At 57.3% G+C, this 27,467-nt stretch overlaps 1 protein-coding gene across 8 annotated transcripts in view; it reads right to left on the reverse strand.

Annotated features, from left to right (window-relative positions):
- Positions 1-21,287, reverse strand: part of ATP2B2 (ATPase plasma membrane Ca2+ transporting 2) — a 71,445-nt gene extending 50,158 nt beyond the window's left edge. For 6 of the 8 annotated variants that reach the window (XM_040995191.1, XM_040995194.1, XM_040995192.1 and 3 more), the window contains exons 1-3: positions 21,034-21,232; positions 1,279-1,476; positions 182-439 (exon numbers count right to left, since the gene is read on the reverse strand). In XM_040995191.1, the coding sequence (XP_040851125.1) occupies positions 182-439; positions 1,279-1,476; positions 21,034-21,232 (655 nt within the window). Of the gene's footprint in view, positions 1-181; positions 440-1,278; positions 1,477-21,033 lie in introns of all 8 variants that reach the window. The other 2 variants (XM_040995189.1, XM_040995196.1) reach the window with 2 other exon arrangements.
- Positions 21,288-27,467: the final 6,180 nt, after the last annotated feature.

Raw genomic sequence — 27,467 nt, forward strand, 5'->3', positions numbered from 1 at the left:
ATTAGGGCACCAGGGAGCCTTGGAGAAGTGTTGATTAGTAATGTCTGCTGGGGCAGCAATCTGGGGACTGGTGGCATGCATGCCGTGCAGCTGCCATTTCTGATTGAAATGGAATCTGGAACCTGTCTCCTCCAGCAAGTACCTACTCCACCCCACGGAGACCCCAAGACGGGACACTCACCATACTTGATCTGTGCGATGTCCCCGACCACAATCTCGGCCACTGGGATCTGGACCACCTGACCAGCCCGGACCACTGTGAATTTCTGCTCCTGCTCGATGCGGCTCTGTAGGCCCCGGAATTGCTTCTCCTTGCTCCAGTCATTGAAGGCCGTGACCAGCACCACGCAGATGACCGACAGCAGGATGGCAGCCCCCTCGATCCAGCCTGCCTCGGCCTCGCCCTCATCTTCTGCCCCTCCCTGGGCCGTGGCACATCCTGCAGGGAGCAGAAGGGAGCAGGTGGTGGTGGGGGGAGGGAGGACAAAAAGGGTCTCACAGACTGGGATCTCCAGTCCAGCTGGCCCAAGCGACAAGCACTTGTGATTGGCTTGCCTGCGGTGCCTAGAGCCAAACCACGGGTCCCCTACAGAGCACACTGTTAGCCTGCTCCCCAGACAGGATGGGCAAGGAGGGAGCCAGGCTGTGTGCCTAAATCACCTGGTTGAGCCCCTTGGTTTCCTGTCACTGCTCCAGGTATGAGGTCTAGGATAAAGGGCCTCTCCTCTCCAAGCCTCAATTGTTTTGTCTGTCAAATGGGTCAGTCACTTGTCACATCAAGGACCTGCTGTGGGTGCTGATCCTAGCAGGGTGAGGTCCCAGGGGTGTCCCAGCACAGAGTGGGTGTGGACAGGGGCTGGAATCATGGGAGAAGATGGGGAGCTGGGAGTTGATGCCATGTGTGCTTCAGGGCAGGCTCTGCCTGTGCCTGTGATGGCCAGGGGCACAGGGAGGGCAGCAGCCAGAGCCTAGCCCAGGTAGAAGGACTGGGGGTCTTAACTGCCAGGTCTAGCTGGTCTTAGTGGGCTCTGGGTATACAGTGGGAACTGGATCCACAGTAGGCACTGGGTCTGCAGTGGGTGTTAGGTCTGCAGTCGGAGCTGGGGCTGCAATGGGTGCTGGGGTTGCAACAGGAACTGGGGCTGCAATGGGCACTCAGGCTGCAGCAGGAGCTGGGGCTGCAGGGGGAGCTGGGGCTGCGGGGAGCACTGGGGCTGCAGTGGGAGCTGGGGCTGCAGTGGGCGCTGGGGCTGCAGGAAGTGCTGAATGGCATCTCACCTTCATTGCTCTCGCCAGGTGGGTGGTAGAAGGACAGCCCCAGGGAGATGATGGCGGCGATCTCCAGGATGATGAGCGTCACATCCTGCAGTGCCTCCCACACGAGCTGCAGGAAGGTTTTTGGCTTCTTTGGAGGTATAAAGTTTTGCCCAAAAATCTGCTTCCGTTTCTCCAGGTCTGGAGCAGTGCCTGGCAAACCTATGGACAAGGCACATTCATGAGTTGGATGGGGGACCTGACGGATGGACATGGGGCAGGAGTAGACATAGCAGGTGACTTCTAGGCTCTGAGCGGGGTGCACCCAGCACCTCCACGCATTTCAGGCCCCAATGGTGCCTCCTGTTGAGTGCCAGGACATGACGCAGGGGGCTAACAGCGGCCCCCCAAAACACATCAGGGTTCTGAGCCTTATAGTCCCCATCTGGAAAGTCTCTGTTCCTGGAATTAAGTGACACTCTTTCGGATTGCCCTGGCCAGCCTGGAGCCTAGTTATAAACACCCCCATGTGAGTCTGCAGGGAGGCTGCCACAAGCCGGGGTGGGCTCCCAGGGGGCGAAGGTTCAACCTGCAAGCACCCACAGAGCATCTGGCTCTGTGCAGACCCCAAGCCACAGCCTCCAGCAGCATAGACAAAACACTGCATCCACCCTGGTAGCCCACCTCCCACCCAGGCCACAAGCCACTCCTCTGATGTACCTGGCAGGCGGTGTGGCCCGTGCAGCCCTCACCGCTGGTCTCAGGACTACACCTGCAACCCCACCTTTCACAATCCGGTCACAAACCAGCCCAGCTTAGGCAGTCCCCGGCTGGCACTGACCTAACTCCGCCCACCATATGCTGTCCTTCTTGGGGACACAGCTCCTCATGGCCCTTGCCTGTTAAGGAAAGGAGCTCGCCTGTGCTTGATGCTACCCATGTCACCCAATCACCATCCCACCACTGCTGCCCACACTCCAGCTGAGCTAGCCATGGCCCTTGCTGCTGTCCACACAGCAAGGTCAGCCACAGGACCCCCCCCCCCGCCCCGTGGCTACAACCCTTACTCCTAGCTAAGCTGGCCCCTCACAGGTGCACAGCTGACTTGGTCCTTGAGGCCTTGTGGTCAAGTCCTGGTCTGAATCCTGCCTTGTAGGGTCTGATCCTGGAGGCTAAGGACTGTCCCTCCCTACTGTGACTGGCCTGGGGTGTCAATGCAGGGGTCATCCCCAATCCCGTCACTGAGGCCAGCCCACAGAACTTGCCTGCATCTCCAGAAGGGTGCCTCGGGGAGGGACACCCACCCTCCTGGACCTCTGGCTTACGGCCCCTCCTAGGAGGAGGATTTGGTGGGACCCCCAGCAGAAGGTTCCCAGCAGTGGAACCTTTCACTATCAAAGGAACAAGCGTCCCACTGTCCTGACACCTGTCGCTTGCTGCCTCACCCATCCACTCATTTCATCTCATTTCTGGGGGGGGCCAGAGGGCTCAGCGGCCTGTGGAGCTGTGTGTCCCTGGTGGCCAGTAGCCTTGTTCCAGGCGTCCTCCCCGGTCTGGGGCTCCAAGGTCCCAGTCCTTTTGGGGCTGAATCAGGGAGTTCCAGCTCATTCCCTAAGAAGTCTGTCTGGACCTTGTCTGCTTCCTGGCAAGCCCCACAGTGCCCTCATCCTGCCTGCGCTGTGAGTGAGTAATAAGGGGTCCAGGGCTGGGTTGTGCCTGTTTCACAGATGGACAGAGTAAGGCTTCCATGAGGTCAAGCTGCAGCTGCTGGGCCCTGACATCTGGGGCCAGCCCAGCACCATGGCAAAGCTGAGGCCCCTGTCCCATGCTAGGTGCCTGCACCCCAGAACACAGACCAGGGTGGGAGGCCAGGTGCTGGGGTCATCCTCACCCTCTCTTAACACAGGAGAACCTGGAGCTTGGAACCAAGTCCACAGAGCACCAATTGGGCTTGAACTCAGCTGGCTAGGGTCAGCCCCAGCTCGGAGCCATTCAATGCCTTGGTTTCGCCATCCCACGGCCACGGTGGGGCCTGCTTTCTGTGGTTACAGAGCATCACAGGCCCATGGCTGGCACAGGGAAAGGTGGTGGGCTTCCTGTCTGATCTTAGGCTGTGTGGGAACCTGGTCCAGAGCTTTGGGGGGTACATGGCCTGAGAGAGGCCTGGTGCCTGCCCTAGGTGGCTGCCCCTCAGGGGCTCAGCTTCCCACATGTGACTTGAGGATGTGGGTGGCAAGCACGCTGCTGGCTCTGGGACCCTGTACCCAGATGGTGGTCTGGAAGACCCACAGGTGCAACTGCTTACCTGCCCTAGCCCACTTGTCCTTCCTTCTAGGGGCTAGCTCTCGTGGACACCCCACCTTCCTGCATCTTCTGGGGAGCAGGCACAAGTGTGGAAAGGCACTGTAGACTCAATTTAAAGAACAACTCTTCCCCGTCCCTGGCAGGAGCTTGACAATTAAGACACCTCCCATCTCACAGAGTGCTGGCATGGAAGTTCCAGCTCTGTGCTTTCCCACTGCTGGACAACCTGGGAGGCAGCAGATGCTGGGTCGAGGCTAGGAGAGCCCGACCTTCCCTACACAGCATCACACATCCAGGGGAGAGCAGCTTTTCCCTGGACACTGCATTCTGTTGGCTTCTTCCCCTTGTGTGCTGGGATGCTGCTGGAACCTCTGTCCATCCCAGAGGGCCCAGCGGCCTGAGCTGTGCCTGCAACCTCCATCCTGCTGATCCTCTCCCCCTGTTAAACTGTTCCCATGGGAGAACATCTGTCGTCTGTACGCCTCCTTGGAGGCAGACGCACAATGGAGATCGCTATGGAAACCGGGCAGGTAGGGGTGAGGATGAGGAGGGGGACAGGGACATTTAGACAGGACATTCTGTGCTGGTGACCGGGGGTAGGGGCATGGGCTTGGGCAGGGCCTTCTCCCACACAGGGGTCTTCAGGCCAACAGCCTGGGTTCCAGTGAGACCTGGGGTGCCTGGTCTTGGGGAGGGCAACAGGGAGGGTCCCGCTACCTTCTGACCTCACATTCCAGGGGGGTGTCTGCAGAGGGAGCTGAGTTCTGCCCAGCTGAATGGATCTCCCCATGCTTAGAGCAGCGACTTCAACTCAGGAGCCCTGGCCCTGGCCCCGCTGGCTTGGCCCTACTGCCTGGTTGGTTCATGGGAAACATCCCCAGAGGGCTGAGGCCAGGTGCTGTGGCAAGCGCATGTCATGGGGTGAGAGCCAGGGCCCTGTCTGCAGGGCAGCAGCTGCTCAGCAGGCCGAGGCTGCCGGGATGGGGCCTCAGAGCAGGTCCCAGCTGCACTATGGCCTGAGCGAGTGCCCAGTGCATCCTTCTCCCCTTCGGGGCCCCAGTCACCTCCTCTGCAGGGTGAGCACAGCAGCACCAGCATGTGGCAGGAGCTACAGAAGACCAGGAATGTGATGTGCGTCAGCAGCACCTGGCACATGGCAGCCCTTAGAAATGACGAACATGGTTCTTGCTACTATTACTGCCACTATTGTGAAACAGTGCTACTACCAAGCACTGCCACTAATTACCACTAAGTACCACAGTGACTGCCACTACCATAAACTACTACTACCAGGACCACTAAGTACCACTGAGTACCACGATGAACCACTAAGAACTAGGCCCTGGGCAGAAGGCACTTGAGTGCTACCCTGACAAGGCCCTGACCTCGTGGCTCCCCCCCCCATGATGCTGGGTTTGCAGGCACCAGGGGTGCACACGTGAGCACACACGTGGCATGACTCGTGTCTACCAGTTCACAGTGTTTCAGAGACTCACAGTCCTTCCTGTTCAGGGTCTCAGAGCGCAAGCCAGGACTTGAACCCCAGACTCTGAGGCTCCAGGCTGGTCTCTGCACACCATGACCCAGTCCTAAAACTGTGTCCTCCACATGGCTTGCCTCTGGAATGCAGAGCCTTGGCAACGTGCAGGCAGGAGCTTGTAGGAACACAAAACCAAGAAGCAAACTGGGAAAACTCTGCCGGTCACGACACACGGTGTGGTTCTAGTTTTGTAAAACAGAAAAACAAGACAGTGTCTTCTTTCAAGACGCGTGGATACTTTCCCACGTGCAATATGCAGCCAGAAAGTGCGTGAGGGGCCACTCCACACTCACGGAGATGGCAGCTCTGGGAGCACTTGAAAGGGAAGTACAGTTGGCTGAGCTGAACAAGGGATTGTAGGGGTTGGTTTTGTTAGAAGCATTTGCATTTTCCCTTTTTTTAAGATTTATTTATTTATTTATTCTTTTATTGGAAAGGCGGATATACAGAGAGGAGGAGAGACAGAGAGGAAGATCCTCTGTCTGATAGTTCACTCCCTAAGCAGCCACAACTGCTGGAGCTGAGCCAATCCAAAGCCAGGAGCCAGGAGCCTCCTCCATGTCTTCCACGTGGGTGCAGGATCCCAAAGCTTCGGGCCATTCTTGACTGCATTCCCAGGCCACAGGCAGGGAGCCGGATGGAAGTGGGGCCACTGGGATATGAACCAGCGCCCATATGGGATCCTGGTGCGTTCAAGGCAAGAACTTTAACCACTATGCTATTGCGCCAGGCCCTGCCTTTGCTTTTTATTTGTAAGGCAGAGCGACAGATAAAGAGAGAGCGAGAGAGAGCATGCACATGCAAGCACTTCTACCTCCTGGTTCACTTCTCACATGCCTGCATCAGCCAGGGCTATGCCAGAACAAAGTCGGGGCCCATAGCTCCATCTTGGGCCACTGTCTGCTACCTTCCAGGATGCATTGGCAGGAAGCAGGATCAGAAGCGGAGGAGAGGGGATTTGAACCCAGACACTCCAGTAGGGACCGTGGGCATCGCAAGCAGCAGGTGAACCTACCACACCCACTCTGCAATATGTTATACAGTTTAATTTGCAGGGCAAATCATTGCACACTGGAAGAAGATAATCGGGGGAGGAACAGGCATTGTTGTAGCACGTAGAGCAGTGCCTGCCGTGCTGGCATTCTACATGCTGCCTACTTTATATCCCTGCTGCTCCACTTTTGATCCAGCTCCCTGCTAACAGCCTGAGAAGGCAGCAGAGGGTGGCCCAAGCACTCAGGCCGCTACACCCATGTGGGTGACTGGGAAGAAGCTCTTAGCTGCTGGATTTGGTCTGGCCCAGCTCTGGCTGTTATAATCATCTGGGGAGTGAACCAGAGGATAGAAGATCTTTGTCTTTCCATCTCTGTAACTCTCCCTTTCAAATAAATAGACAAATCTCAACAAAACAAGCAAAAATCACAAGTATGCATCCATATAACCTCTGCATGGCATGGACTGGGGGTCCAGCACTCCCAGGCTGAAACTGTGGCTATCTTAGGGGTGACCTCCTTGCAGTGTGGCTGTGCTGCCCAGCCCAGAGCCTGGTCACCCAGTGACAATGAGGGACAAAGTGTGACAAGCCAGCCATGCAAGCCACCCAATGTGTGCTCCTCCTGTTCTTACTTCCCTGTGTGCCCTGTCTGTATCTCCCAGCAGGGTCTTTTCCCATCCACTGGTCCTCTCACCCCGGGAAAGAATCCAGCGGGCTCCAGGCCCTGCCCTCCATCCCCAGTCCCCTGGCTTTCCCCATGTCCAGGCCACATTGTTGCTTGGCTAATGGCTTTGGTGGCCAGTCTCCCCCTTTCTCTTCTCCACTCCTCAGACAGGGAATGCTTTCTTTCTCAGTATAGCTAAAATTTATTTGAGAAAGAAAAATACAGGGTGAGAGAGCGCTCTCACCCACTGGCCCACTCCTAAGTGCCACGGCCAGGGCAGGGTTGGGGCTGAAGCCGGAATGCAGTGTTTGAGGCATTGCTGCTGCCCTCCCGGGGAACAGCGACAGCAAGCTGCGGTCATGCACAGGGGCTGGGTGTCTCCCCAGTATTCTGAGGGGGGATGTGGTTGTCTGCAGCATGAACCTCAACGTCCACCCTAGAAAAACACTTGAGGATCGCAAAGTGTGCTATGTTGGGGTCAAGCCCATGCTCCCATTCCTCCAGCTGCCCCCAGCACACGCAGGGCAACGCCATGCTCCTTCCCCTCCCTGCAGTCTCGCAGCCCCCTCCCCACTCCCAGGTTCTGGTAACTCCAGCTTGTGTGTCTGTTCTGCTTTCCTGCCTCAGACTCTTTGCACATGCCGTTCCCGCTGTCCCTCTGCCATTCTCTGATGAAATCCTGCCCCCTCTCACACAGACTGGACCCTCCCCACCATTTTTGTGCCATCTCACAGCTTCCCGGAAATCCTTTTCATAAATCACCATTTTGGTAACAATGTGTCTGGCTGACTGTAAGCTCCCTGGTGTGCTCAGGTAGTGGCAGGTGCTCAGGGAACACGGGCCCTGGAGCTCAGCTCCACAGTCACTGCTCAGAGAGGCAGCTTCGGCTGGGCAGCAGGGGGAGGGGATGGTGCCCTTGGATCCCTCTTCTCCCAGAGTCCATGCCACGTGACCTTTTGTGTCTAGACAGGCCCCAGGGTCTCCAAGGCCACTTGAGGGCATTTTGGGGAGGAACAAGCCTGTGGTTTTAGCCATTGGGACAGCCCTAACCTCACTGTTCAGGTGCCTGAGGACTATACTAGAACTGCAGGGGCATTTGCTGTAAATAGACTCCCCTTCCAGAGGAGAAAGTGGGGGACAGGGCAGGGAGGGGATGGGGAAGGATGACAGAGCAAGGAAGCAAACCCAGAGACCACAGAGAGGCAACAGCGAGCTCCTGATGACAGGCAATTCGGAATCCCCACTCACCATCACCTCATTCATCTCCGGCCTCACACTGCTGCCCCCAGTTTACAGAAGGGGATGGAGCCCTGACACGTACAGCTGCAGGCCTCAATTTATTCATCTGGGAAATGGGCTCCAATGGTCCAGACCCTGAACATAAGCCTTTGGGTTCAAGAGGCAGAAAGCACCCAAGGGATGCAGCGTGGCAGAGATGCCTCCAGCTCCAGGCGCCATGATCAGTCGCTGTCGTCTCCACCCTCACATCCTCTCAGTGTCCCTGCCTCCCAGCCCAGGTGGAACCAGGTAAGCCCCAAGCACCCTCGGAGTCTGTGTCATCCCCAGGATCTTCCCAGAAGTAGGGAGGTCATGGGGAGCAGGGAGTCCAGAAGCCACTGGAGGCACATACCCTGTGAGGCAGGGGACAGGAGCAGGCATAATGTTAGACCCCACGGAGTCCCTTCTGGGTGCACGCCACAGCTGCTCTGGCTGACCACCGCAGCAGGGGTCCCTTCTGGGTGCACGCCACAGCCGCCCTGGCTGACCACCGCAGCAGCAGCTGGCCTGACAGTCTTTCAGTTTGGGCTTCTCTCTTTGCCTCTTTGACCTTGTACTACTGCCTCTTGAGCTGGCTCCCAAACATGAGCACAACAGATGTAGGGACACACAGACTCACACCATGGTGAGGGGTGAGGGGGAACCATACAGCCACAAAGTGTGACACTTGTGCATAGAGCTGACAGTCCCCGGCTCCACACAGCACGGCCAGCGTGCCACCTACTGAAGGCTGCAGGCCATTGAAGCTCAGGTGGCTATGCATCTTGGGCAACAGTGTCTGGTTCTGCTGGCAATGGTTGGCACAGCCCCCTGCACCCCATGCTAGAGACTCGAGCTTTGTTTCTGGGGGAACCCCAATGTGGACTGATGCTGAAATTGGTGGGTTAGGCCAGTGCCAGTGCAGGCAGAGTGGGGGCTTCCTGGCCGTCTTCCTGTGACCACATTGCTCATTCATGATGCCACTGACCTTTCTGGAGCTGTCTTGGGGAGGAGACTCAGAACTTGTTCCCCGTCTCTCTGCTCCCCTCATTGCAGTGGCTAAACCCAGTCTGGAGGATGAGAAACATTAGACTGCTCTCAGGCCGGCTCGTGCCCTAGTTTGCCACGCGGGGTTAGCAACCTCCCTGTTGGCTGGGAGGGAGCCCAGAGCATGAACCAGGGGTGGAAAATGGTCAGCAAACTGTACTTCCAGAATATTATCATTATTTTTCCTAAGAGCCAGTGCTCTCTCACTGCACAGTAACCAAGTGAACAGTAAGCAGCAGATCTCACTGCTACAAGGCCTCCTCTTCCTGCATTTCCAGGCTTACAGAGAGGAAAGGCCAAACTTCCCCCCAGGACTACATCTCCACCTCTGTGGACCCAGTACTCACCCCCATCTGCCCCCTTCCCTTGGCTTCTGGGTCTCACATTGATTAGTCAGGGCTCCCCACTGTGGAGTGTTGGGATTGACTAGTGCTGTCTGCCACAGCCTGGGTTAAGCAGGTGGGGACTGGCTTGTGTCTCCTAATGTCTTCGCTCCCAGTCCTGGAGCCTGGGGTACAGTGGTCCCCAAGGTGCCCCACCTGAATGCTCTATGCATTCAGACAACTCAGCAACTTCATGAGCAAATCTGTTGTGTGTCTTGCACTTGCGGGCTGATCCCAATAGTCAGCTGCTATGCTGCGTCTTGGATTGTCTCTTTCCTCTTGGGCCCGTACATCATTCTCTCTCCCCGCCAATGAGAACCCAGAAGCCACCTTCTTCCCTCCTTCCACGACCATGGCAGACATCACTAGTCAATCCTGACACTCACTGCCTTCCCCAGAGCATCTGCCGGCCGCTGCCCACTCATTCCTTCTCTCCTTCACTCCTGTGCTTGACAAGCGTCCTCCTGGGATGACCCCTTTCCCACAGCCTTAGGTCTTTGCCTCATCTTTGTATAAGGTGCAGGATCCAGCGTGGCGGGGGTCCGAGAAAGAAGACAGACTCTGTGCCAGCTTTCCAGCAAATGGCTCACATGTCCTGTTTGATCTGTCATCCCTGTGTCTGCAGGCTATCCTGGTCACGCCCTTGGGCCTCAGCTTCCCCGACTGTACAATGGCGACCGTGGATGGCAGCCCACTGTGACGATAAGCAGGAAGTGAGCGTATTGCACCTACTCTTTGTGGCAAAAGTGTGGGCCATGGTTACAAAGCACTTGCCCCTCCATTTCTGGACACAGACTCTTCTCTCCCCCTTCCCTTTGGGAGTGAAATCCTAGTAGTAATCGCTGTCCTGTCCGGCTAACCTCTGTGTGAGTCCCTGGGGTTCTGCCTCCTGCCTGGGAGGGGTAAGCTTTGGGTGAGCTGGGGTCGTTGCGGGAGGGTGGTGGTGATTATCTGCCCTTCCCCATGCTAGTCTGTACCTTGTTACCTAGCAACCAGGAACCCACATCTTCCCAGGCCTTCACAGATTCTTTGGAGAACCAGTGTTCCCTGCAAATCCTCCAGCCACTTCCTATTGCGCCTGTTTCAGCCAGCGCAAACAGAACAGAGTGCCAAGACACAGGGGGACAGCAGCTGGGGTTCCTGCCATGCCGTGAGTGGTATGACCAGCGAACAGACCCTCGTTCTGTCTGGGTTCAAATGGGGTCCTTGCTCTGACCCTTCCAAAGCTTGAGCCGTCTTGCCTGCAGGAGTGAACCTTCAGCTTTGGCACAAATGAAGCAAGAATGTTCAACAAACTCTTGTGGCCTGGCCTAGCTCACCCTCCCTGGACCCCGGGTCCCAGCCCCTGTGCAGCTCTCCTCTCCCATCCCCTGACCGCCCTCCCTGGACCCCGGGTCCCAGCCCCTGTCCAGCTCTCCTCTCCCATCCCCTGGTCACCCTCCCAATCCCAGGCTCGGCTCCTCCCTCCCCCAGTCCCTTTCTCCTTCCCTCTAGAGGCCTCACTGCCAGGTTTGGGCTCCTCGCCGTCTCTCCCACCTGCTTTCTCACTTGCCCAATACCAGGGCACAGCCTTCTCCTGCTTGGTCAGCCCATAGCTGGTGCTCAGGAAACACAGCATGAATGGGTCACGGGAGAAGTGGGTTTCCCAGGGCCAGATGTTCCCCTTGTTTCCTTCTAGACTTTGCTTTTCCAAACAAACAGGAGGGGGCCCAACACCCCCAAACAGCATATGCTTCGGCCAGCATTTATTGGAGGCAAAACTTCGTCTTTTTAAAAATGTATGTGTTTGGGCCTGGCATGGTAGCCTAGTGGCTAAAGTCCTTGCCTTGCACACACCAGGATCCCATATGGGTGCTGGTTTATGTCCCAGCAGCCCCACTTCCCATCCAGCTCCTTGCCTGTGGCCTGGGAAAGCAGTCGAGGACGACCCAAAGCCTTGGGACCCTGCACCTGCATGGGAGACCTGGAAGAGGCTCCTGGCTCCTGGCTTCGGATTGGTGCAGCTGTGGCTGTTGCGGCCATTTGGGGAATGAATCTTCACAGAGAAGATCTTCTTCACTCTCTCTCCTCCTCTCTATATATCTGACTTTCCAATAAAGAAAAAAAAATAAATCTCTTATAAAAAAATTAAAATGTATGTGTTTCAAAGATGGGGGTGAGGGAAAGTGACAGAGATCTTCCACCTCTTTGTCTGCTGGTTCACTCAAGTGCCTGCAGCTGGGGCTGGGCCAGGCTGAGGCCAGGAGCTTGGATCTCCATCCACGTCTCCCATGTGGGTGGCAGGATCCCCAGCACTTGAACCGTCACTGCCACTTCCCAGGGTGCGCATGTGCGGAAAAATGGACCGGGAGGCAGAGGCAGGACTTGCTGGGGCACTCGCCAATGGGATGTAGTTATCCCAGGCAGCGCCTCCACGGCTGCTCCAAATGCTTGCCCCACTTTCGCATGTATTTATAGCAAAAGACAAAAATATCCATTATTGAAAAGCACGGCAGCAGAGACTTGCCATCTCTGGTGCTTTTCAGGGACAAAACCTGAGGACAGAACCGGCCTGTCTCCTGAGGTTCTGGGATTTCAGTGGGCACAGCAGGGGAAGGAAGGAACTTCTCAGGCCTGGGGGACCCGGGGGTGGGGGGCACTCAGCGACTGGGGCGGGGATGCCACCTGTGCACTGTCATTCTCTGACCTTGGACCTGGCCTCCACCTCCCTCCTCTCCCAGACAGCCACAGCACTCAGAGAGGAGGCCAAGAGCCTAGCATTCAACCCTGGGCTGGCCCGCCCAGCTGCAGGCAAGGTGTCCATTAACCTCCCACCTGGCCATAGCACTGTCCCCATTACTGCGTCCGACTGGGTCTTGTTAGCACAGTTTAGCAACGCCTGGGAGCCGTGCAGGCCGCTGGCTCCAGATCAAACAGACCTACGGTGGAGCCAGCACATGACAGCGGCCTTTTGGTGCCTGCTCTCAGGACTGTGGTGGTGGTGCCTGGGTGGCTCCGTGTAATTGGAGCTCCCAGGACTTCAAGAGGACTCAGTGGCTTTGAGGAGAAGTGGAGCTCACTCGAGCTCAGGTGTGCTTGAGGCTGGCGACAGGTGCCAGGGACCAGCCTTATGTGCTCAGATGACAGACCCTCCAGGCCTGGGCTGGGCCCCAGGCCTGGGTTCTCAGCAGTGGGCGTGGAGGGGACAGGAGGGTGGGGCACAAGAAAGAGGCACAGCCAGGGTGTTGTACAGGGAGGTGGGGGGACCTCTCTATTGGCTCTGACTGACGTTAGGCTCCAATTGGGCGAGGGACGGGGGTGTATTAAGAAGCAGGGACCACACGACCACTGCTGATGATTTTCACTTCAATCTTTTGTGTGTTCCAGAATTCCAAACAGTACCAGTGGAGTGGGCAAACTCCTGAGTGCCTGCAGGCTGGGGATGGGGAGAGGGGACCTTGACAGCTGATCCCCTGCCACAGGGTGGGGGCTGTTAGGCTATGTCTGCAGACCACGGCATAGGGGGCACAGGTTACTGAGCAGGTGGAGAGAGGAGCTGGGAGGAAAGACGAAAAAAGGGGAAGGGAATATGCAAAAGGATGGCAGGCAGACCTAGGACCACGCTGGATCCTGCAGCTTATATAAAAATGAGGCAGATGCTCCCTGGCGGCTCTGGGCTCAGCCCAGCCCCTGGCTCATCTGTGGTCTGAGCTCCAGTGTTCTGGAGTACCCGGCAACTGCCAGGCTTCTGGGGTTCCCCACTTTGGGGGTGCAAAGTCCTGGACGCTCCTCAGGAGGTCTGGCCTCATGTGGGCCCAGCTGTGTGACTTAGGCCACACATCACTCGCACACATCACTTCCTGCACTTCCGAGACCACCTGCTGAGGGGGACTAGCTGAGATGTGACCAGGCCCCAGCCCCCCAGTCACATTGTCTGCCCTGAGGCTCCAACCCTGGTGCGGTCCCGTGGAGTTCACATGCCATGGAAACTGGCATCGTCACTGCTGATCAGGCACCAGCCCAGCAGGACTTGAAGCCCTAAGAGGTGCCAGGGCTACACACAGTCCCCACAAGGGACTTCTTCCAGCCCCCTGTTCCCCAGAGCGCCTGGCTGCATCAGCCCTGCCCCTTCAGCCCTGCGTGCCCCCAGGTTCCTTCTGGAAAGCCAGTCTGGGATTTCTGGCTGTCTCCCGCAGCCTCAGCTGGCCCGCCTGTGAGCGACATCACCACCACCGAGGCAAAGACAAGCCAAGAGGACAACTGTCACCTCTCCCCATCGCCCTAAAGCCCCAAACACCTTTGCATTCTAGAAGCTTCCAGCCATCTCTCTCCCACTGCATCTTTCTATAGAGCTGACGGGCACTGCCAACCCCCACATGGTTCATGTTATATCACACACGGTTCACCTGTTTCCCAGCTTTCATCCCCGAAGTTTCACGGTCTCTGAAACAACCACTTTCTAGAACATTTCAAAGGCTTAAAGGGACCTGTTTTCCTATGTCAAGCATTTCTGAATATCCTCCCCTGAGTTTCCAGTACTGCACAGGCGTGTGGTTAGGGTCTGGTTTGATATTAGACAGCTGAGCCAGTCCAGCCTCTTGGGGCCTCGGTCTTCAAACTTAGCACACAGAGGAGCTCCCTATACTGAGAGAGACTCCTGCAGAAGGTAGCACGGGCAGGAGATGACGTGTGCAGGACCTGGCTTGGGCCAGGTGCCTGCACCATGCTGTCCACGTTGGTCGTAGCTCACCACAGATGCTGTCTCTGTGCTGTGAGTATAGGCCAGGAGCCAGTGGGGACCTTTTTGACAAGGACACTGCTCCCAATCAGAAGGCAGAGTCCCTGTGATCTTCCCCTCTCCTCAGGGATCCTTCTTCAAATACCACCAGCCCAGGTCTCGGGGAGAGGGCTACCCTTGTGTTTGGGGAAAGGTACATCCTATCCTGAGCTCCCATCACCACCACTGTGACTTCCAAGTTGCAGCTTTCACAGAGGTGCTCCTCGGCAGGTGGCATTGGACTGTGCCCCTGCCCTGGGCACCCACACAGACAGTCGTGAGTGGGTGGGAGGTGTGAGGACAGTGACAGTGAAGAGCAGGAAGAGAGGCCTCAGTGCCCCTTACCGTGACCTCACCGTGAGTCACAGGGCTGCTCTCCCAGATGGCAGCCTCTCCCTCTGCCTCCTGAGATGGCCCCTGAGGGTCCTCCCAGGACTCTGGCCCCACGAGTCCCTCAGATGCTTGGCCACACTGCTGTGTGGAGGGGAGAGCTGTTCCAGCAGCCCAGCCTTCATCACAGAGTCTCCCTTCCTCACAGTGACTGTGTCTAGCGGCTGCCAGTCCACGGCGAGGCCATCTCATCTCATGATGGGTCTGCAGCTGCAGAAGACACGCCCTGGGCATCTCTGTCTCCTTCTTTGCCTGCTTCAGTAGCTGATGTCACCCAAGGCCCCGCTATGGCTTGGACTGGTATTTAAGGGCTCTCCCAAGGGCTCCCAAGTGAAAGGCTTGAGCCCCAAAGTCTCATGCTCCTGGTCAACGACCTACGCTCATGGCTAATGGATGAAAGGAGGAAATCTGATCCACAACATGTCGTCTGCAGGTGTGGCTGCAGAGGAAATGGCTGGACTGCATCAGGTTGCTGGGGTGCTGATCGGAGGCCACTCTTTCAGGACGCAGGCATCAAGCAACCACCCCGATTCTCGCAGCTCCCCAGCTTGCCGTGTGACTGCTCCCCTGTGCCGTCCTCCTGCCTCTCCAGACAGCAGCCCCAGAGGCCTGCCCTACCCAGGCCTGGGGACTTCCAACTCCTTCCTTCCTGAGGCCCTGCTGGATTTGCTCTTGCGCATGGACCCATGCCCTTTTTAGGGGTCTTTTCCCCCCTCAGCTTCCTCCCTTGTGTGGGTGAGGATCTCATGAGCGCCTACTCACAGAGTGGCTGGGAGAATTAACCAGGATGATAATGTGGACAGCGCTTCCTGCAGAGCTTCCCAGCACTGGGGCCCCCAGGATGTCGGCAAATCCAGCAAGTCATTGCTTCTGATTGCTCCCTACCCCCCAGCCCAGCCCAGAAGAACAGCCTACAGCCCTTGGTCACACACCCTCCCTCTTTGCCTCTGGGTCTGTTAATATTGCTCACCTGTCCTCTAACATTAACAAAAAAAGTAAATTTATTTTTATTTACTTGAAAGACACACGCATACACACATTTTTCCATCTGCCTAGAAGAGCCAGTATTATACCAGCTTGAAGCCAGGAGCTTGCACCTCCATCTGGGCTTCCTTTGTGGGTGGCGGAGCCCCCACTCACTGCCTGGCAGGTGCACTCCATCAGGAAGCTGGAACTGGAAACCAAGGAGTCAGGACCCCAACCCAGGTGCTTTGATACCATTGCTGCCCCCTTCAGCTTTCCTTCCAGATGCTGCCTCCTCTGGGCAATCCTCTTGCCCCTCACTCTGTAGCATCCTATCCAGAGCTATCTTCCAGGAAGAACGGAGCCTTTCTAGCCAGCAACAGCTTCTGGGACAACAGGTATTTCCAGGGGCTTTCCCTTGGGGGTGGAAGAGCTGGTGTGGGGAGCCGTGGTGCTCATGTTTATTCACTGTAAACAGTTCTGGGTCTGACCAGGATAGTAAGACAATCATGGGGGTAGTGGGCCCTGGTGGAGGAGCTGACTGCCTTATCTGGGCCTCTTGGGTGACCAGGCAGCCTTGGAGAGCGTGGCTGCCTCACTCCCAGCTGAGCTCTGAGTTTCTGGAGGCTGGGGCTGGTGTATGGGAGTGACACTGGGTTTGCTGAAGTTAGAGCTGATCTAGCCTGCAGGTGTCACCTCATCTGCGTGACAGAGGAGGTGCAGGGGGAACAGTGAATGGACGACACAGGTCCTGAACTCAGACTGTTGCTGGCAGGGCCCCGATGCACTGGGCCAGGCCTCAGGGAGCCAGCAGAGAGGGGGCCCTGAAGCTGCCAGCTGGGGAGGGGCTGTCCGAGATGCTGGAGATGGAGCTACTTCCGGTTGGCCAGGCACTGGTGCTGCTGGGGCACCAGGAGGCTGGGTAAACCATTCCACACCATGTGGTCCTGTGGGGGTCCCGAGACTGCCACATGGGGAGGCAGAGGCACAGACAAGGTGAAGAGGTGGCAGTTTGGACAGGGTCTCTATCCAAGGGGGCCTGGTCAGACTGGCCACCCTCTCCCAGCCCAGTGTGAACACAGCAGGTGGATGGACAGAGTGCTTCAGCCTGCTTGGTTACCAGCAGGTGCCTGAGGCCCAGCATCGGGGGCAGGGCTGGCTGTACTGTGTGCTCAGTGATAGAATCCAGTGAGGGGAGGGTGGGGGCACTGGGAACTGGAGATTGTCTGTCATTGAGATAGCAGCGGGAACTCACCTGACCTGGCCCCCCACCCTGCCGTGACTAAGCACTATGCTCTAGCCACAGAGTTTTTCAACTTGTTATTTTCTTAAAGAAAAAGAAAAAAAATCCCACTGGATGCTTCATCACATCAAACAATAAAGGATTGGCTGTGGTCCAGGGTGGGGTGGGACTCTGGAATCCTATTCCAGGCATCCCCCTGCCCCAGCCTGGGTACCAGGGACCCAATGTCCTGCCCAGCCCCAGGCCTCTGTTCTCGTCCCCGCTGTGCCACGGGTCTCATGGTGCCGCTCCTGCCATCACTGTCCAGAGCTGACTCTGCAGTCCATTCCTCTTTGTCCATCCAGGTGGGGGCTGCCTGGCGTCCACCTGCCCCACCCCACCTCTCACTGTCCTTGTCTTCCTCAGAAGCAGACAGAGGAGGAAACGTGTGCCCACTCAGGAGCCACCCTGGTTGGGGTGCTTGTTAGTGTTGCTGCTGCTGCTGCTGGGGCCTCCACTTCCTTGTGTGTGAGCTGGGACAGTGGGATAACACCTCCTGGTTCACAGAGGCGGTGACAGTGAGGACTGCGAGAAATCACAGCGCAAGACTCCAGCACAGAACCCGGCGTGCAGAGAGGCAGTGTAATGAACCATCCTCCAACAGCATGCTACAACCACTGCCACAGCATCCCTAGTGCCATAGTCATCACTAGTATCATGGCATCACTAACGAGTACCATGGCCATTACTAGTGTCATGACCTTTGCTAGTACCACAGCTACAGCTAGTACCATGGCATCACTAGTGCTACAGCATCACTACTGCCATGGCCATTACTAGTGCCATGACATTACCAACTAGTCCTATAGCATCACTAGCTAGTACCATCACTAACTAGTACCACAGCCACAGCATTGCCAACTAGTGCCATGGCCATCAGTAGTACCACAGCTAGATTACCAGGGCAGCATTCAGGGTGGCCTGCTTTCCAATCCCCGTCTCTACCCCGCTTTCCAGGACTGTTCTGGGAGCCCAGGGCTAGGGACCAGGAGGAGCTCTGCCTCTTCCTGTTGGTTCCCTGGCCCTCTTCTCTCCACTGACGTGGGGCTCTCCTGCACTCAGAGTAGGGACCCTGTGCACAGCCATGAAGCCCCCATTTCCAGAACCAGGCGCTCTTCTACGATGGGCTTCTCCCGCACCCAGAACTAGGTCCTGTGAATCCCATAGGAGGCACGCATGGGCAGGGCGGGGTCCCAAGAGCGAGCATGCTTGTGCAGTCAGCGAGTGAGTGACAGGCACCAAGGAAGATTGGGACAGGGTTGCGGCTTACCACACAGCCTGGGTGTTACTGTGTTGAATACAGAAAGATGGCAGCAGCTGGAGGGAGCGTCCTTGTGGCCCTGAGGGCTCCTCCTCCCACTGCTCTGCCCACACCACCCTCCTCCAGAGCCCCTACAGGGTCAGGTCCTGCCTGCTTGCCTGCCCAAGCTAAGTCTGCACAGAAGACAGAGGAAGAGGCCAGACTTCCCCCTGGACTTCCCACCTTGTGTAAGCCACAGGACAATTCCTTCTTTGGCAAAGCCGCATTGAGCTCATTGTCTCCCAGACAGGGTCCTGAAGCCGAGACTGTCAAATCCAGAAAATATTCCAAGAACTCTCAGCTCCCTGTCTCTAAATAACTGAGCGGAGGCTTCACAGCAGATAAAACCAAGGCTGGGAGGGTGGAAGTACTTCGCCCGAGGTCAGCACTTGCACTCCTGGCCCCTTAGCAGCCCACTGAGTTCCCCACTCCAGGCCCCAGATCTGACCCAAGCCTGGGCCTTGGACTGTCAGTGTTAGAACTGAGCTGGGGTTCCTGTGGGGGCCGGCTGGTGGGCATTCTCCATTCCGCATATTTCACCTGCCACACTGGCCCCGTCTCCTCTCTGAGGCCGTTTGAGTCACATTAAGCTTGGCGTTGGCTCCCAGGTCTCATCCACCCCTACCCCCTCAGCCCAGCCCCACCAGCAAACTTGCCTTGGCTAGGTTATCTAGCCCAACTTCCCCAGGCCAGACTGCTCTTGGCCAGAGCCAGTGGCTCCCGAGGGTGACATAGGGTATCCTGTCCTTCCCTGGGCCTGTAGCCTCTGTCCTTTCTTTTTCCCTCCCCTCATCACTAACTAGTACCGCAGCCACAGCACTGCCAGCTAACTGAGCTCTAACCTGATGACACTCTTCCTGGATCTCCAGGGTCATCTCTCACTGGGGCTGAGCGGGCGCAATCTCCAAACATGGGCATGGAGGAGGGTCACCCAGAAGGCAGAGGAGGTCAAGAGCGGCAAAGAGCCACTGAGACCTCGGCAGTGCTAGGCTGGAAGGGGTGTGTGGACAGGGATTGGCAAGGGAGGAATGGGCACTGAGCAGGACCGTGGTGGAGGAGCAAAGGGACAGAGCAGGGACAAGGCAGCCATGGGTCAGTACCAGAGTCTGGCCTTCTCATGGAAGGGCCCAGCAACGTGGGGCCCTGGGAGCTAGGCGCATACCCTGTGGCCCAGGTAGCAGCTAACTTTTTTTGTTTTTTAAGGCTTTCAACGCTATCCATCAGTCACAGAGATCTGCCTGCATTAATCTGGCTGGAGAGTGGCAGGCTAATGGCCACGGGATCCTCAGCATGAGCAGGACGTCCCCTCACCCCCATTCCCCACAGCAGAACATGGCTGGCGGGTTGGGACTGTTGGAATAGCCAACCTGGGTCTGTATCTGGAGCTGGTAAACCTGGACCCTGTGATTAGTGCCTGGGGCCAAATATTTATCTAAATAGGAGGACCAGACAGGGCGAGGCCAGAGTCTGCTGTTGAGCCCAGCTGTGCAGCCTCCTGCACCCTGCGTACTCTATGGCCACACTCCAGTGTGGCACTGGAATGCTGAGCTCCCTGACCAGGTGCTGTACTGGGCATAGGGCAAACACAGGGGACAGATCCAGTGACCCACCTGGAGTGGCCCTGCTCCTGCTAGGGAGTGGTCATGTACTGTTCAACTGCTGGGGACTTGGTTTTTTTTTTTTTGGTGGAAGAGGAGGGAGAGTTTCTTAATCTGAGGTTCCTGGCTTGGCCTCACAGGCATCTGCTCTCTCTACCTCGCTCTCCCCAGAGCCAGGGCCCACACTCGCCTGAGCTCTCCTGATCCCCAATCACAGGCAGAGGGCAGTCGGCATCCTTGCCTCCTCATGGGCCAACGGGTATCATCATGACAGTTGGGTGTGCATGAACCCTTCTGCCAGGGCCTGGGGGACCTCCTCAGGCTGGGAGCCCAGCAGAGCTGATGTCCACCCAATGGACACACATAGCCATTTTCAACCACTAGGCTACACGCACAGCTTCCTCTCTCCCCAGCATCCACACGAATCCAAATCCAACAGCAGCAGGATGAACAAGAAACCACTAACTCTTGGCCCAGCTCAGCCCGTGTGCTAGGCCACCACAGAAGGGAAAGCCGTCCCAGCCTTTGCTGCTGACACCCGAGGGCAGACACACACTGGGGGCATGTGGGCACGGTCCACGTCCAGTGGTGCCCATGGCCAGGGCCAGGATACAAGAGATGTATTTCTCCTTTGCCACAGGGGGAACAGCCATGCAGAGGCCACCTGCCTCCCACATGTGAAGTCACCCCTTGGAACCTGGGCTTTGTTTCCCCTTCTGCTGATAATGAACTCATTTTAGTTTCCTCTCTGGAAATCTCATTGCCCGCTGGCAGCTCTGGAACCCATCCTCAGGGCAGCACATGTGGGGTGTCCGAGGCCCTGCCCATCATGGCCCATCTTTCCGTTGCTCTGTCCAACCCCACGGCTCCTTGGCTCCCAGCTGTCCCAAGCCCTGGACATCCCTAGTCCCAGGCTAGCTGTGCAGGGGAAAAGGACCCGGCAGCCACAGGAGCTGCGCAGCAGCCCCCCAGAGAGATTCCTTTGTGGGGGCTGCACAGGTGGACTCCTAATTCAACACTATGGTCTAGCAGGGGGCAGCAGGAGCCCCTCCTGGTCCTGCCTCTTAGACCAGAGCCTCCCAGAGCCAGGGGGTGGGAGCTGAGCTTTACGATGCAGCAGGCAGACCCTCCAGGCCTACCCCGAAACACATCCCCGACTTGGCCCCCTTCCCAGCATTCTCTATAGGTGGCTTGGATCTGACCATGCCTGCAATGAGGCTCCCTCCCCGGGCCTACCCTGGAACTCCCAGCACAGGGTATCGTGGTAGCTTGCACCTCAGGCTCGAGTCTCCTGCTCTTACCTTCCACAGGCGAGGTCTTGAGGCGGCGACACAGGGCTTCCGTGTCCCCATACGTCTCCTTGACCTTGACTACGGCTTCTGTGCCTCGTAGCTCCATGAGGGAGCGGAGTTCCTCCATCGTGCACCCGAACTCGCCCCCATGGCTCGACTCATTTCTTTGGTTTTTGGAGTAGAAGTCGCTGTTGGTCATGTCACCCATGTCTGCCGAAGTCTCTTCCCGGGCGGACCCGAGGGTCAGCGCTGGACAGGGCAGCCGCGTGGGACTCTCTTCCACGTACCTTCACTGGCCAGCGGGGTTTCTGGGAGGTTGGGTGGCCGAGGCAGGCTGGCAACTGCGGCACAGAACACCACCAAGGGCTGATGCTGGGTGTGGGATGAGGTTTGGGGGCTGGAGGGGTTCAGGGCTGTAGACCCACAAGTCTCCATCCAGTGGGGCCCATGCTGCTGCCCAGAGCTGGCATCTACATGGTCAGCAGTGGCGGCTCCTGTGGGGACAACACAGACAGGTGCCCGAGAACACCAGGGTGACACATAGACCCAGACACTGGCAGCCCTGCCCGGCACATTAGCATGCACAGCAATCCAGATGTCACTGGTGCCCACCTGGGTGCCCACAGAGTTTCTTCTCCAAGGCACAGTCTCACAACACACCTGCCCTGACCTGTTTATGTCATAGCACACACCTGTGCACACCGCAGTGGTTCTGGGTCCACTCACTCCCCTTCCCTCCCAGACCCCTACTATGTACTCCACACCTGCATAGCCCACTTCCTCTGACTGTCCCCAACATGCACACACACATAGCACAGTGATGCTGCCATCTCCCAAGCACACAGCCTGCCCCTCACCAACTCCACACACAGCCCCTCCCTTGCCCATGCCTGCCCACACTCTCTTTCCCTTGTTCCTTCCACACTCAGTCTCCCAGGCAGGGCTTGCGAGAAAGAGAAAGAGCCCCCTCCTCCACCCGCAGCTTGACCAGAGCAGCCAGCTCATGCATACTCATGAGGACCCCTTAAATACAGGTCCTCCTTGGAGCCCTCACCTTTGCGGGGGAGGGGGCACAGACCAGCACCAGAGACAGCGGTCACTGTGTCTGGGAGCCCCTGCCTGCCCTGCCCGCCTGCCCGCCGCCCTTGCCGGGTGCAGCACCTATGGGACTGCCAGGGAGAATTCAATCCGCCCGGACACCCAACACCGGTGGCCGAGGCCCCGGCAAGCGTTGGGTGACAAAGGGCCCCTCCTGAGCTCGGCTGGGCCTGGCACGGGGACTGGTCCTGCCCAGTGTCCTTGGGTGGTTGGCCATCCTGGGCTGGCCGAGGGCAGTGAGGGACTGGAGAGGAACAAGGGACGGGTCCCCCATCCCAGCCCACCTCCCCCTTCCCCCTTTGCTCTCTCCTTTGCTTGCCATCTGGCTTCTTCCATGAATCTCAGAGTTGGAGACATTCTAGAGTTAACTTGTCTTCCTGGTGAGGAACTTGGGACACAGAGAGGGACAGTGTCTGGTCCAGGACTCGCCCCCTTCCCTGAAGGGTCTGGCTGGCAGGGCTAAGAGGGAGGATGTAGATCTAGTTGCACCGAAGCTGTGGGCTGTAGGCAAGCCCCTTTCATGCCACTGTCTCATGGCTCCATCTGTCAATCATGCTGCAGTCTGCGTCCCCCACCCCTACCCTGCTGGGGTGGAGGGAGCCCATCCCGCTGCACAAAAGGGACTGTTGCTCAAGGATGCCAGTGGGACACACACGGACAGGCATGCTGCCTCCACAAGGGACCCAGAGCATCCCAGAAACTGCCAGCAGCCCCACTTCTGACCCTACCTATGCGCTCCTGCTCCCTCTCCCCTGTTCCCCCACCCTGTCCTCAAGACAGGAACACAGACTCCAGAGGGGATTCAGTCAGTGAGGCATGGCAAAGGGGGTCTGCGGAGGCGGACACTGGGTACATGGAGTGTACGCAGGGTCCGTGGGGGCTAGGAGCTGTGCCGGCTCCCAGGATGAGGCGCCTGACAGAGCTGCCCAGTGACAGGCAGGCAGCATGCCACTGAGCACCAGGATGCTGTGGGGTGGACGTTGTGGCTGGACCCACTTCATACACAGAATGTGGCCCACAGGGATGATGCCACTTGCTGCAGAGCACAAGTGAGGAAGAGTCAGGGGATAATTGATACCTTGGACAGTTACCCACTACCCATAGGAAAGGACTGGCTGGGTCCAGGCCAGGAATCTGGGTCCTTCTGGGGGCGAGTGTGGCTGTGTGGCACTTGGGACCAGTGCCTGCCTCTCTCCCTTCCTTCAGCTGAGAGCTATCAGCAGCTGCCAGAGGTGCAGGAAAAGTCTCAGAACTTGAGCTCTGGGCTTTGGGCAGGAGAGGCTTGGTTCTGGCAATGCATGCTCTGCTACCTGCCCAGGACCACAATGTTCTGTGGAAGTATAGGACCTGGACACAGCGACACCGACACACACACACACACACACACACACACACACACACACACACACACACACACACACAGTGTGTGACAAGGGTGGAGCAGCAGCCGGGAGGCTAAGCTCCTTCAGACCGGCCTGGTAGCCTGGGGCCTTGCTCATGGCTAGGGCTGAGTGCACAGAAGAAGGTGGACGGACCACCCTCCCCACCCCACCCTGTGAGAGGGGCTGGAGGCCATCTGGCAGGGAACCTTCTAGAATAGGCACTGCCATCTTAGAGATGGAGGGTACAAAGGAGGCTTGCCCCTTCCATCTAGTCCAAACTCAGGACTGACGTGGGGCCCAGGAGGTCTTGGTGACCAGCAACTGAGCCTCAAGTGTGGGCCAGGTGAATGTCAGGAATGTGACCATCTACCATCCACCTCACCATGAGGCCAGGCAAGTTACTTCCTGTGAAACATAGAGAATCATGTTGCTGACACTGGGTCATCATGGTGAATACACAGCTGCTTTAAGAACCAGTACATTTATCCCCATGGAGCATGGGAGCAAACTGAGGCTCACAGAGGGCATGGTCGGTGGCCAGGCCCTCCCCGCCTCCCCACTGGCTCCACAGTGGTAGAACTGAGATGAGAATCTCGGCAGGTGCATTCCTCCTAGATCACCTGCCACCTCTCCTGGGGATCCTGCACCCTGCTGCTATGAGGTGGCTTACAGCAAGCAGCACAGGGGAATGACAGCACACTGCTGGCCACCAGGGACTCCGTCCACCTGTGGTGTGGTTCACAGGCACTAATGATTTACCTCCCCGACCTTTGGAGCTGAGCCTGCTTCACAGCCACTAGATCTGTGATCAAACAGCAGGCACAAGTTCACTGGCCACCAAGGAACTGAACGACCACTGTGTTGGGATCAACAGCAATCTCGTTCACCCATCTGGCCACACACCTGCCTACCTCTCTGTCCAACCATGTGCCCACTCATCCTGTCACAAGGTTCCAGACACCTGTTTGGTCCCTGCCTTTCAGTTGCTGACAGCGGAGGTCAGGGGACAATTAGATGAGGATTCTCCTGATCTGGTGGGTTTGCTGCGATAGGGAGTTAGTCCCAGGAGCTGACAGGCAAGGCTTTTCCTCCCATAGGACTTGTCCTGCCGTCTTGCCAGATGGCACAGGCAGAGACATAAATGCCTGGCAGGGAGTGGGGGTGGGGTGGGGAGGAGGCCACTTCAAAACTGTGTGACCCTACAGTGGCCGTCTAACCTCATTGGGCCCCAGCCTGGGGAGTGAAGAGGACCCTGCCTGACTCAGGCCCCTGCAAGGCCCCGGGCAGACCTAGCTCCAGCAAGGATGGCTGTCCCGACTTCGCAGTGTGGCCTTGGCTGACCTCTTTACTCGCTTACAGGGCAGGGATTCAGGAACAGGACACGGGTGGGTGTGCCTGCAAGGAGGCAGGCGGGTAGATGCAGGCACAGCCCTTTCCTGGGAGTTAAGTTAACAAAGACGGAAATCTATCCTTTGAAGGAAGAATTAAAAAAAAAAAAAAACCCCACAAAACAAGCCAAATCAACAGCTTTCTGAATCTTAACGGAGGGATGGTGGCGGGGACAGTGGCAAAGGATGTGCTAAAAATAGCTCCCGGAGGCCGGATCCTCCTACTTGAAGATGCATGGAGCCTGGAGCCTCCTGAAGACGGGGGTTTCCAGGCCACTTTCCCTAGGGACTCATCCCAGCAGCAGCAGCTGAGGCTGAGGGGCCCTGGCACTTCTGGTGTGCCCTGGGCAGGGCTCTGAGCCCCATCTACACCTCAGTTCCCCCTTCCCACAGGGCTGTGTGAAGGAGCAAGGATACAAGCTCGGCTCAGTTCATGGCGGCAGGAGGGCTTGGGAACTGAGTCACCGCTGGGTCCAGCAGTGCTGGCTGTGAACAAAATCAGGTCTGACCCGGGCAGGCACTTCTCACTCAAGGCTGCCTCCTCCCTGTGGGCTGATGCTAACTTGGCTTTCTGCATGCACTGGGATAGGGGGTGGGGGGCTGCTTTAGTCCCTTCCACAGCTGCAGATTCCTTTCAGTGGGGGTCTAGAGTCTCCAGAACCTGACCATAGCACAGTCTCACTCACACATGAGGAAGATAGAGGGCTTGATAAAGAGAGTGTAGGGGGAGGCAGCCAAGTCTGCATGGTGTGCAGGGTGAGAGTGTGTAGGGCATGTGTGCATGCAGTAAATGTGGGTATATAGGGTGTGTGTGTGCGCAGGGCATGTATGGGTGTGGGTATTTTGGGTGTGTGTGTATAGGATGAGGGTGTGCAGAGATGTGTGTGAGTACGTGTAGTGAGTGTGGGTTTGTAGGCCATGTGTATGTGTGTAGGGTGAGGGTATGCAGGGGGTGTGTGTAAATGCTTTCTGATGTCCATGCTGTCAGCAGGAGGGCACAGGGTCTGGGACTCACTTAGTTAGGAGCAGTGTGAAAGGCTGTGTGAGTGTATGTGACAGGTCCCCGTGGGGGGAGTGGCCCCAGAGAGCAAGGTACACAGGGGGTCTGCTGGACTTGGTGGGCTGCAGCGTGAGTGTGCCCGGCAACATGTGTGCTGATGACTGTCCCTGCCCCATCTTCTCCCAGGGAGAGTGGGGAGAGGAAGCTGGAGCCTCAGAAGCAAGTAGAGTGCTATTTTTAGCCAGCTCCTATCTGCTAACCAGAAAAGGAAAATCTAAAAAAATCCCCCAGAAACAGCCCTGCGCGAGCTGCGAAGGCACAGGTGGCAGAAGCAGGGCTGGGTACAGTAAGGGGCCTTGGCCAGGGCTTCTCGCACAGTTTCTCAGCTCCACGCAGTGCCCAAGGCAGGGCTGGGCACATCCTCAGCTTGTCACCAGGGTCAGCTCCCTCCCCTGCCCCTGCCCCTTTCTCCAGAGCCACCAGCATTCCAAGGTGGGATAACCTTTCACTCCTGGCTGGCAGGTATCTCACACACGCCTGTCAACCAGCTTACCCATCCAGTTCCTCATCCACCCACCCATCTACTCAGTTCTGTGCAACTCCATCCATTCGCTTGTCCATCTCTCTCACCCTCTATCTATCCAACAGAACAGGGTTATATCTCAGGCCCTGCCCCAGGAGAGCAACAGAGGTGCTCAGCTTCCCTTGGTGTCTGCTCACTTCATCACAAGGGCCCCCTACCAAGCTCCACGGTCAAAGCCACAGGCACATGCCCAGTGCCAATTTCAGGAGAATGTAGCCAGAGTGGTCCGTGCCTAGGAACAAGGTCTTGGCTTGACTACTCCTGCTGGTGGTGGGGGAGCTGCAAAGGCCTTCTGTGGACTGCCAGGTGTCACCAAGGCCACTTCAAAGGCAAGGAAGCTGGGGTTTTGAGGACACCCAGACAGCCAAGCCATGTAGACAGGACTGACACAGCTCATGTACCTGTTCTGGCCCAGGGCCTATCCTCCATCAGCTCATGGGGCAGCACAGGCCAAGGGCCTCTCCCATTGAATGCCAGGGCACAGCAACTCCTCAGCCACGGAGAATCACTTTAGTACCCTCCTCCAGGATTCTCCCGGCCCCAGTGCTTGCCTCTAGGAGGCCACAGTGTCGCCTGGGCTGCCCAGTTGACCGTCTCTGCAGCTCCCACAGGAACGATGGCCCAGTGGCCAGCCACATCTTGCTTGCTGGAGGCTGGAGGAGGAGACTGCACCAGGTGGCAGGGGGCAGGGATTCGCTCAACAGGAGACATATGCCGACATGCGCTGCCCTGGTCCCCTGCAGGGAAGGGCCCATCTACTGGAATCTGTACTTCTCATGCTGTCTGTGATTTTAGAAGCTTTTAACAAAGCTTCCCAACAAAAACATGAAGGTTGCTAGCAGACAGAGGTCAGGAAGCTTGGTGGAGATGTGCCAGGCTGCAGGGAGGAGAGGCTAGGGACAGACCTTCTCTCTGGGACGGACACTGCTCCCCAGGGCCAGCCACATGCATGGCTACTGTCCAGGCCTGGAGTCTTGAGGTTCTATGCTGTC

Source organism: Ochotona curzoniae, unplaced genomic scaffold (assembly GCF_017591425.1).
Source record: "Ochotona curzoniae isolate NIBS_2020 unplaced genomic scaffold, NIBS_Ocur_1.0 contig_908, whole genome shotgun sequence".
In the NCBI taxonomy this organism is placed as follows: Eukaryota; Metazoa; Chordata; class Mammalia; order Lagomorpha; family Ochotonidae; genus Ochotona; species Ochotona curzoniae.